Below are 12,024 nucleotides of genomic sequence, written 5' to 3'. Positions count from 1 at the left end.
TGTTGTTATGCTAATTTCAGAATTATAAGATCAAAGAAAAATTGTTATGAAAAGGAAACATTTTGATCATTTATAAATACATTCAGATGTCGTAGTCTTTCATTGTTTAAAAAAAAAAATAAGGAATTTAGTTGCATTTATTTTCTACTGTTTCCATTATTAGTAAAGCATCACATCACCATAATAAGGCACAATTTCAGTCATGCTGTGTATGATAAATCACATTATCCAGTCTCCAAGCTGTCCGACCTAGGCTTCGAACATAGCATCTGCCTTTGGATTAAGGACTTCCTAACGGACCGGCCGCAGTATGTCAGGATGGGACCCCACCACTCCCCCACTCTGACACTCAGCACAGGAGCTCCACAAGACTGTGTGCTGAGCCCCCTCCTCTACTCCCTCTATACCTATGACTGCATACCGACCCACAGCACGAACACCATCATTAAATTTGCAGACGACACGACAGTGGCTGATCACTGAGGGTGATGATGAGTCAGTTTACGGGGAGGAGGTACAGAGGTTAATAGGCTGGTGCTCGGAGAACAACTTAGTACTCAATACTAGGCTCGGCTTGTACTCGCTAGAGTTTAGAAGATTGAGGGGGGATCTTATAGAAACTTACAAAATTCTTAAGGGGTTGGACAGGCTAGATGCAGGAAGATTGTTCCCGATGTTGGGGAAGTCCTGGACAAGGTTGTCACAGCTTAAGGATAAGGGGGGAATCCTTTAGGACCGAGATGAGAAAAACATTTTTCACACACAGTGGTAAATCTCTGGAACTCTCTGCCACAGAAGGTAGTTGAGGCCAGTCCATGGGCTATATTTAAGAGAGAGTTAGATGTGGCCCTTGTGGCTAAAGGGATCAGGGGGTATGGAGAGAAGGCAGGTACAGGATACTGAGTTGGATGATCAGCCATGATCATATTGAATGGCAGTGCAGGCTCGAAGGGCCGAATGGCCTACTCCTGCACCTATTTTCTATGTTTCTATGTATATAATTGCACTATGACAGGCATCAATAATTTCTGTATTTCAAATTTGGAGACCAGACGATAGCACCAGGTCGAGTATGACCAAGCTTGTGAGTGGGTCCAGTCGTAAGTAGAGTCAGATTGAATGACTCAACCAGGTTCATAAATTCACTCACAAGAGGCTTAGTGGGACAGCAGACATGAATGTTAAAGTCACCAAGGATCAGGACCCGGTCAAATTAATAGCGATAAGATCAGCAAATTGTGAGATTTTGTCCTTGTACATTTTTGGTGGGTGATAAACAAGTACAATTAAAAGTGGACAGATTAGACCAACTATAATTAGTTGATGTTCAAAACTGGAGAAATGGTCAGCGTTCAGGAGGCGGCAGTTGAAATGTTTCTTAAACACATTGGCTAGGCCCCCACCGTGACCGGAGAGCCTAGGCGAGCTGAAAAAGTTACATTTATCAGGACAGAGTTCCAAGAGTGGAGTAAGCTCACCAGGATTAAGCTAGGTTTCTGTGATCAGTAGGAAGTCCAATCAGTAGGAAGTCGTTGAGGATGAAGGTTTTGTTCAGCAAGGACCTCGCATTGATCAGGGCCACTTTAGCAGGGACTGCAGGTGAGTTGTGGTCCGGTAGCGGCTCCCACGCCAGTGGGCGGGGGTTCAGGGAAACCACACCGCTGCGTTTCACACATGGCCTGGCTGGAGCCCGCGGGCCAACAGACCGGGGACCGGAAAGATCGACCAGAGTGAGTCATACCTGGGCTCGAGGGACCGCCGATGGATGGAGGGGTAGGGTCAACCAGATCCGTCTTCACAGTGCTGGGCGAGGTAAGCTGATGTTGAACGGGAGCAGGCGAGGGTATTCAACCTTTCCAGGGCGCCCACGCGTTTGCTCCGCCTGCTGGCTCGGCGCGTGTAGGGGCAAGACTGAGCCCGTACACCCACCGGGAGGTGAGCGAGGGTAGGGGAAGCTTTGTCCGGGACTTTGTCCGGGGACTCGGATGAAGACCTTGACGACCGAGGCTCAAATGTCCAGGAGTGTTTGCCGTCCGTAGACCAGGATTGACTGCAGGCCATATGGGCGGTTGAGGTTGCTTTGTTCGAGGATTTGTCCAGATGGGAGACGACGGGCAGCGAAATACAAATAGGAACGTGGAATGGGAAGTCTGGGCAGATAAAGTTCAAAGCAGAGAAATATGGTGCATTTTGATGGGAAGAATGGAGAGAGAAAATACATAATAAGAAATAGTGTTCTAAAAAGGGCACAGTCTTTGTGCTGAGTTAGGTTCTCCTCACATCATCCCTTCTCGTCCATCACCTTCATCCTTGTCATTCCCTCCGGGTCCATTACCTTCCTTCATGTAACCATCTCCTGCTCTACCACCCTTCTCCATCTCACTCCTTACTCGTCCATCCCTCGGACTATCTTTCATCGGACTTTACCTTGCACTAAACGTTATTCCTTTTTCCACTTATATTAATAATATTAATCATGTAACTATATATTGTAAATGGCTCGATTGTAATCATGTATTGTCTTTCCGCTGACTGGTTAGTGGGCAACAAAAATCTTTTCACTGTACCTCGGTACACGCGACAATAAACTAAACTAAAAGGATCCCTCTCCTCCCATCACTCCACCCTGGTCCATCACCCGCCTACATGTTGCTACTGCAGGCAGCCAGTGGGGACCAAAGATCACTAGGCGCCTGCGCTTGGAGATCAAGGGGGTGGTGCGCGTGCGCTGTCGCGACTTCCGCTGTGTTTGCCGCCTGAGCCTAAGACCCTGAGCCACCACTGTGTGAGCGGGAAGATGGCGGCAGCGAGAGCGGGCGCCGGAGTGGCGGCCGGTGCAGGTCACTCGAGCGTTGCTCCAGCAGCCAACGTCCCCACTAACCCAATCACGGCGGCTCCCGCTGGGCCCGTGCAGCAGGGTCTGAAAGAGGCGCTATTCGAAGCGCTGGGCTCCATCCTCTCCCCAGTGCAGGAGGTGCGGGCCGCGGGGGAGGAGCAGATCAAAGTGCTGGAGGTGACGGAGGGTGAGCGTCGGGGAGGAGGGGAGGTATCGGGGGTTGGGGAAAGGTTGGGAGGGATGAGGCGGTGGAGGAGTGACGATGTGGACGGGGCAGCGATGAGGGGGCTGCAGACAGGAAAGAAAGGAGGGAGAGGGGTTAGAAGGGGGCAAGCACGAGGCGGCTGGGGTGGCACAGGGGTGGGGTAAGGGTGAGGTTGGGATTGGGATGAAGGGCGGTCGGGATATGGAGAGGGTATGGTTGAGTGGGGATGGATGACGGGTGAGGGATGTGGTCGAGTGGGCAGGGATGAGGTGGGGGTTGAGGGGGGCATGGATGATGGGTAGAGAGGGACTGAGAATAGGTGGAGGACGGGTGGCACATGGAAGAGTGAGGTTGTAGGGAAGGAAGGGATATTTTGAGAGACAAGTGTTTGGACTGGGATAATTACAAAGGAGACATGTGCGATGCGGATAAGATTTTCCCCTCCCTGTTGCCTCTCTTGTTTGCCCTCGCTTTGCCATGGTTGATCCGTGCTTCCTTTCCCACAGTTCACTTCAGGTGCATGTCCCCATTCCTCCATCCTGACTTGGTCCAATTTTCCTTGCAACCCCTTTTTTCCCTTCACTTGCCTTGTCCTTTTTGCCCCACTGCATACTTGTCCAGTTCTAATTTCTGCCCTTGCCTGCGCATTGTCCTCTTTTCTCCTTGCCCACATTCCCTCCATCTGTTTACCTCTCCAGTTCCCATTCCCTCCCTCCCTCTGCCTCTTAGTGCTTTTTTCTCACTTTACACCCCTCTTGTGTTGTGTCCTTGATCTGTATAGCATATGAAGTAAATTCTGTTCCTGTTGATAGGTGGTTGTACTCTGTTTCAGAATTTGGTGTTCACCTAGCTGAGTTGACGGTGGATCCCCAGGGCGTTCTGGCTATCCGGCAGGTATGTGGAAATGTCTCATGTAGGGGAACGTGAATATCTTACTTTAGTTTGCTTTACAATGTGTTGTATAATAAGGCATTGCAGCAGCACTTTTGGGCTCTCAGCAAATAAATTGTACAGCTAGGAATCAGTTGTCTTGGTGGATGGCATCTTTAATGTATGGGGGAAACTACAGCAATTCATTGTGATTTCTTTGCCAGAATATTTGATGGTGGAGACAGGTCACATTAAACAATGGTTGAAGGTAGACAAAATTGCTGGAGAAACTCAGCGTGTGAGGCAGCATCTATGGAGTGAAGGAATAGGCGACGTTTCGGGTCGAGACCCTTCTTCAGACTGATGTGGGGGAGGGGAATCAATGGTCACTTCAGTCTCAATCACTAACAGCAATGTGGTCACAGGGCTACATTTATGGCGGAATTATTCTCTGTGAGTGTGTTGGCATTGTTTTTTCAGTCATGAGTGCAGGATAGTTAATTTATGTTCAAGTTTTGCTGTTGTGGCCAATCCTGTACAGACACCTACAAAAAAAAACTGATACAAATAAGTTAAGTGCTAAAGTTTAAAATAAACAAGTTAACATGATGGATGTCTGGTATTTAAAATGATTTGACATCCTTCATGTCATTGAGTTCTCTGCCGTCAATGTACTCGGCACAATCGGCCAAAACCTGACCTGCCTTTGTAAGCCTGTGGCTATGGGCTGCTCAAATGGTGGGCATTCTATTAAGACATAGTTAAGAGCATGATAGAATTCTTTGGAAGAGTGAGACTCCAAAAATACTCAAAAAGCAAAGTGCCAACGTTGAAAAAAGCTGGCTGCTTGATTTATACCGTGTCAATTAATTTGCAGATGCAGCAGGTAGTCAAAATGTTAGCTTTTAATAGCCTTAAATATAAGATATGGAAGTCTTATTGCAATTGTATAGGGTCTTGGTGAGACCAGATCAGGGGTCATTTATAACTTTTGTTTTAAGAATAGAGGGAGTGCAGAAAAAGTTCACTCAACTGGTTTCAAGGAAAGGAGACAAACTGCTAGAGTAACTCAGCAGTCAGACAGCATCTCTGGAGAACATGGGATATGTGATGTTTTGGATCGGGGCCTTTCTTCAGACTCGTCTGCAGTCTGAAGATCCCTGACCCAAAGCATCACCGATCCGTGTTCTCCAGAGATGCTGCCTGGCCTGCTGAGTTACTCTTGCAGTTTATGTGCTTTTGTGTAAACCAGCATCTCCAATTCATTGCTTTCTGTACTAGTTTCAAGGAAGTCAGGTTAACCCTTTCAGGAGATATTACACTTTGCCTGTATTCTACAGTGTTCAGAAGAATAAGAGGAGATCTAATTGAAACATGCAACATTTTTGTATGCCTTGACAGCCGTGATGCAGCATGGATGTTTCACTTTGGCTGAGGAGTTTGGAAACTCAATGCTGCAAGAGCAGCCTCGATGAGTGTCTGTCGTACATTTTGTAGGTGATATACACCGCAGCCACACTCCACTGGTGGTAAAAGGAACTAATTCTGGAAGCTTAGTTGTTGAATTTTCTCAGAAAAGAGATCAACATTTAGATATCTGGGATATGACGATGATATGGAAAATGGCTTTGGATTTAAAAAATAGCCATGATCTTGATGAAACATAGAAAGGTCTGCTGATCTTGTTTCTTACACCTTGAGAGAAAATCATTATCTCCGCAACGAGTAGACAATGCCTGCAGTGTGTACTATCTGCTGAATGCACAGCAGTAAGGTACCTTGGTGTGCAGCTTGACAGTGAGCTGGACTGGAAGAGTCATATGGAGGCGGTGTACAGGAAGGGACAAAGTCGACTATTTCTTAAGGAGGCTAAGGTCATTCAACATCTGCTAACCCCTACTGTGCAGTGTCTACCATTCAGTGGTGGCCAGTGCTCTGTTTTTTGCTGTGGCCTGTTGGGGAGAAGGTGCCCGCATAGCGGACAAAAACAGACTGGACAAGCTGATCAGGAAGGCTGGCTCAGTGGTCGGGGCTGAGCAACTAACGGTCCAGCAGGTGGCAGAGGCCAGAACTCTGAACAAACTGGGTTCAATAATGACCAACCCCACTCACCCACTCCACGCCCTGAAGGTGATCAAGAGCAGCATCTTCAGTCAGAGACTGATTGCACCAATGTGCAAAACTGAGAGATATAGGAAGTCTTGTACACCAGCTGCTATACGGTTTTATAATGCACAAAAATAATTTTGCTTTTTTTTTAGTATTCATTCATTGTATTTTAACTTATTAAGTATGGAAGCTATCTGAGGAAATGTGTGGTGTTATGTCTGTCTTGAAGCTGTTGTGGCACTGTAATTTCCTGTAAAGGATTATTAAAGGATCTAATCTAATCTAATATAATCTAATCTAACTCGCCTCGGTTATTCTGATAGAACTCCCAATTTTCTACCACAAAGGAGGGTGAGAGACACAGATACATCACCCCCTATATCATTTCTACATCAAAAGTTCTGCCTCATCACTGTAGTACATTCACCATTGCTTGGCTGAGATTGAAAAAAAGTTACCTATCACTACTAGGTTAAAAAGTTACCTATCACTGCTAGGTTAAAGAGGAATAGACAATAAATGCTGGGCTAGCCAGTCATATCTGCATTTTGAGGTAGCATTACAAAAAATAACTAGATGCTGTGTTGTTTTATGGTTTGGGACAGAGTTCTGGATTTTGATGGGATCCAGGGTTTTGGGAGTCTTCATTCTTTGCCCATTCTATCTTGAGACTAGAGATTTTGTATCTTTCCCTCACTTTCTAAGCGTGTGCTTTGTTCTCTGACTGTCCACTGCCCCCATAGTGTCAGAGGTTCCTATTGAAACTCCAATTCCAACACCAACCCAACTTGTCCATGCTGCCCAAGTTATGGAAACATTGTCAATTTCTATTGTGCAGTCGGCACCCACTTGTACCATGTTCTGGCCAGACTCCTTCATTGTGCGATCCCTGTAGAACATCCAATTCTGGATAAGCAGACACTCATCCTTAGCTAAGCTCTCCTTTCATCTGGCTATCACCTCCAGTCCCCCTCGGGAATCAGCTTCTTGAGCTGAAGCAAACTACTTGGAGTCTTGATGCCATATTTGACGCCAAAACGAGCTCTGTGGTGCAACAATGAAGCATTTTTTCCCACTTTCATTTGAATAGCCTATGAAGCACCTTTTGCTAGCTCAAAGTATCGGTTTAGTATCGGTAAATGTAGGGCATGATAAAATAGAATAATTTCAAATGATATACATTAAAAGGAAGTTTTTAGTCTCTTTTCCTTATGGAGGTTGATCAATTTGTGATCAATCACTCAAGGTGGTTTAAATAGAGGAAACAGGGTGGTTAATGTCCCATGAATTAAGTGTGTGTTTTATCACAGTGACTTTGAATCACGATATCTGAAGCTTCTCGCCTTTGGAAGGTAAAATTTCTAATATCCTCTCATGTAAGAGACATGTAATGCTGATTCTAAGAATCTAATGCAGAATAGTGTGTAAATAAAAATATTTGGTTAATATTTTGTTGTTTTGTTTTTGACTTATCCATAGCTGGCATCTGTAATCCTCAAACAGTATGTGGAGAATCATTGGTGTAATCAGTCGGAGAAATTTCACACACCTGAGACTACCGAAAGGGTAAGAGCACAACGTGACCTTTATAAAATGTTAATAGATGTTTTCTTCCGCTGAGTGTGAGCATCAGGGTGAAACATTAAAGACAGAAAAATTGCAAATTTAGAAATTGGTAAGATATTTGGAGATCTAAGAACTGTAGCAGAATAGGAAGGATTAGTTTAGTTGTGGGTATGAACATGGAGTAGAACTGGACCAGGTCCTTTGGACCACAATATCTGTGCTGAACATTATGCCGTGTAAAATTAATCTATGCTTGTTCTTAATCCACATCCCTCCATTCCTTGCACATCCCATGTGCCCCTCCAAAAGCCTCTTAGATGCAGCTATCAGTGTATTGCTGGTCTAAGGACACAGATGAGATCTTTTACGACTGCTTTGACTGCAGCTAACCTAAATTAATATGCCACTGTTGAAATTCGTGATAGCAATTTCAAATTTGCTCCTCTTGCCTTAAAATGGTGCCCTCTTGACTTTGACAATTCCACTCTGGGGGGAGGGAGGGCCTACCCTGTGTATGCCTCGTATACTTTTACTGGGTCTCCCCTCGGCCTCCAATGTTCTAAGAAAACAATCCAGGTTTGACCAACCTCTCCTTGTAGCTAATACTCTTGTTAATATTCCGCTAAACCTCTTCTGGGCCCTCTCACAAGCCTCCACATTCTTTCTGCAATGGGGATGACAGAAACTGCTTGTAATACTTAAAAATCCTATAAAGCTGCTTTAAGATTTACTGAGACTTGTATCAATGCCCCTGACGAAGGCAAGCACACCGCACACCTCCTTTATCACTCTTACTTGTGTTGCTATTTTCAAAGAGCAATGTCCCTCTGTGTATCAGTGCCATTAGCTGTGTACTTTCCTCTTGAATTTTACCTTTGAAATATGGAACATAGAAAATAGGTGCAGGAGTAAGCCATTTGGCCCTTCGAGCAAGCACCACCGTTCAGTACCCTGTTCCTGCTTTCTGCCATATCCCTTGATTCCGTTAGCCCTAAGAGCTATATCTAACTCTCTTGAGAACATCCGGTGAATTGGCCTCCACTGCCTTCTGTGGCAGAGAATTTCACAGATTCTCAACTCTGTGTGAAATTTTTTTTCCTCGTATCAGTCCTAAAAGACCTGTTATTCTTAAACTGCGACTCCTAGTTTTGGACTCTCCCAACATCGGGAACATTTTTCCTGCATCTATCCTGTCCAATCCCTCAAGCGTTTTATATGTTTCTATAAGATCCCCTCACATCCTTCTAAATTGCAGTGAATTTGGGCCCAGTCGATCCATTCTTTCACCATTTGTCAGTCCTGCCATCCCATAATTTCTTCCTCTTTGCATATCTATAGAAGATTTTACAGTCATTTTGATATTCAGCAAGCTTTCTTTCATGCTCTCAATTAACCCCTTTGTCCTCCTCTGTTGAATTCTAAATTTCTCCCAGTCCTCCAGTTTGTTGCTTCCTCTGGCTAATTTATGGTGTTGTCTGCAAAGGACCCTGCGGAACTCCATTAGTCGCAGATCACTGGCCAGAAAACAACCCTCTGTCTTCTATGAGTATGCCAGTTCTAAATCCAAGTGATTGTCACCCTGGATCTTATGCATGTTAATTTTCTGGAACTTTCTACTCAGCACTCTGACTAATGAAGGCCAATGTGCCGAAAGCCGCCTTGTCTATATCTACCTGTGACACCACTTTCAAGGAACTATCTATCGGCACTCCTACATCTCTATTGTCTACAGCACTCTCCAGTGCCCTGCCATTTACTGTGAAGGTCCTTCCCTGGTTAGTCTTCCCAAAACGCAACACCTCACATTTACTTGCATTCACCTCCATTAACCATTCCTTTGCCCACTTGCCCAACTGATCAAGATCCAGCTGCAACGGTTGATAGCCATAATTGAAGGTTATACTACAATCTACTACGTACCATTGGCTACATTTAAGAGGGAGTTAGATGTGGCCCTTGTGGCTAAAGGGATCAGGGGGTATGGAGAGAAGGCAGGTACAGGATACTGAGTTGGATGATCAGCCATGATCTTATTGAATGGCGGTGCAGGCTCGAAGGGCCGAATGGCCTACTCCTGCACATTTTCTATGTTTATATGTACTGCATTATCTACAATACATCCGCTTTAGTGTCACCTGCAAATTTGCTAATTCATGTACGATCCTATGGAAATCCAACTTTATTGCCGAGCAAGTGGTAATGATCTGAAACCCACTGCCTATGAGGATGATGGTAGTGTGAACGATCCAGGATTTGAAAAGCAATAGGTTAGACACTTGAGAAAAATAAACTTTCAGGGGAAAGCGGATGGAGCTGAGCAATAGATAAGGCAAGATTGCTATGGTGATGGCTGTGTTGACTAAATGTCATCCTTCAACTCTGTTACTGTACAGGATTAAGCAGGTAATCAGCCATTTATTTTAACTCCTGTTGCAGGCTAAGGTGGCCATCAGAGAACTATTACCAAGTGGCCTTCAAGAATCGATCAGTAAAGTGCGATCCAGTGTAGCCTACGCTATATCAGCAATAGCTCACTGGGACTGGCCTGAGGCCTGGCCAGAGCTCTTCCGACTGTTGATGGAGATGTTGATCAGCGGTGATGTGAATGCTGTGCACGGAGCAATGCGTGTCCTCACAGGTACTAGTAATTGTACTAATAATTGTATCGGTATGCTGGGTCCAGCAAAGATCTTCTGATATATGCACGCCCAGGAATTTGAAGTTATTGACCCTCTCCACCATTGTCCCGTTGATATAAACAGGATTGTGGGTCCTCATCCTTCTCCTACTAAAGTCCACAATCAGTTCCTTGGTCTTCCTGATGTTGAGAGCCAGGTTGTTGTGCTGGCACCTTTTGGTCAGTCGGACAATATCACTTCTATACTCTGACTCGTCCCCATCTGAGATTTGTCCAACCACAGTGGTGTCATCGGCGAACTTGATGATGGAGTTCGCACTATGACCGGCTACACAGTTATGGGCATAGAGTGAGTAAAGCAGGGGGCTGAGCACGCAGCCTTGAGGTGTTCCCGTACGAATTGTTACTGAGGATGAAGTGGTTCCTCCAATACAAACAGACTATGGTCTGTGGATGAGGAAGTCGAGGATCCAATTGCAGAGGGTTGCACAGAGGCCCAGTTCCGTGAGCTTGGTAACCAGCTTGGGAGGGATGATGGTATTATACGTCGAGCTGTAGTCTATAAACTACAGCCTGACATAGGTGTTTTTATTGTCTTAAGTGGTCCAGTGCGGAGTGGAGAGCCAGTGAAATTGCATCTACCGTTGACCTGTTGTGGCGGTATGCGAACTGTAGTTGGTCGAGGTTCTTGTCAAGGTAGAAGTTGATGTGCACCATAACCAACCTCTCAGAGCACTTCATTACCACAGACGTTAGTGCCAGTGGTCGATGGTCATTGAGGCACATCACCCTACTCTTCTTGGCCACTGGTATTATTGATGCCCTCTTAAAGCAGGTGGGAACCTCAGACCTCAAAAGTGAGAGGTTTAAAATGTCCGTAAAAGCTCCAGCCTGTTGGTCCGCACAGGTTTTTAGAACACGGCCGGGTATACCATCAGGTCCAGGCGCTTTCCGGGGGTTCACCCCCCTCCCCCCCCCCCCCCCCCCCCCCCCCCCCCCCCCCCCCCCGAAGGATCTTGTGACGTCGGCCTCTGTGACTATGACTGTTACACCGTCATGGCGAATAGGGGCTCTGGAAGGCACATCAGTGTGCTCCCTATCGAACCATACGTAGAACTCGCAAGTCTCTGTAGAAAAAGTGTTTCCTCGTCTCCGTTCTAAATGGCTTACCCCTTATTCTTAAACTGTGGCCCCTGATTCTGGGCTCCCCCAATATCAGGAACATGTTTCCTGCCTCTAGCGTGTCCAACCCCTTAATAATCTTATATGTTTCAATAAGATGCCTTCTCATCCTTCTAAACTCCAGAATATACAAGCCCAGCCGCTCCATTCTCTCAACATATGATAGTCCCGTCATCCCGGGAATTAAACTTGTAAACCTACGCTGCACTCCCTCAATAGCAAGAATGTCCTTCCTCAAATTAGGGGATCAAAACTGCACACAATACTCCAGTCGTCTCACTAGGGCCATGTACAACTGCAGAAGGGCCTCTTTGCTCCTGTACTCAACTCCTCTTGTTATAAAGGCCATCATGCCATTAGCTTTCTTCACTGCCTGCTGTAACTGCATGCTTACTTTAATTGACTGATGAACAAGGACCCCCAGATCCCGTTGTACTTCCCCTTTTCCCAACTTGACACCATTTAGATAGTAATCTGCCTTCCTGTTTCTGATACCAAAGTGGATAACCTCACATTTATCCACATTAAGCTGCATCTGCTATGCATCTGTCCACCCACCCAACCTGTCTAAGTCACTGCATTCTCATAGCATCCTCACAGTTCACACTGCCTCCCAAC

At 45.8% G+C, this 12,024-nt stretch overlaps 1 protein-coding gene across 1 annotated transcript in view; it reads left to right on the top strand.

The window, feature by feature from the left end:
• Window positions 1-2,745: 2,745 nt before the first annotated feature.
• Window positions 2,746-12,024, top strand: part of ipo9 (importin 9) — a 47,220-nt gene continuing 37,941 nt past the window's right edge. The window contains exons 1-4 of the mRNA XM_055654726.1: window positions 2,746-3,023; window positions 3,874-3,935; window positions 7,500-7,586; window positions 10,023-10,224. Coding sequence (XP_055510701.1) covers window positions 2,798-3,023; window positions 3,874-3,935; window positions 7,500-7,586; window positions 10,023-10,224 — 577 coding nt within the window. The 5' untranslated portion in view covers window positions 2,746-2,797. The remainder of the gene's footprint in view (window positions 3,024-3,873; window positions 3,936-7,499; window positions 7,587-10,022; window positions 10,225-12,024) is intronic.

This window comes from Leucoraja erinacea, chromosome 24, assembly GCF_028641065.1.
Source record: "Leucoraja erinacea ecotype New England chromosome 24, Leri_hhj_1, whole genome shotgun sequence".
Taxonomy (NCBI): Eukaryota; Metazoa; Chordata; class Chondrichthyes; order Rajiformes; family Rajidae; genus Leucoraja; species Leucoraja erinaceus.
This window is presented reverse-complemented; position numbering and strand designations above follow the sequence as displayed.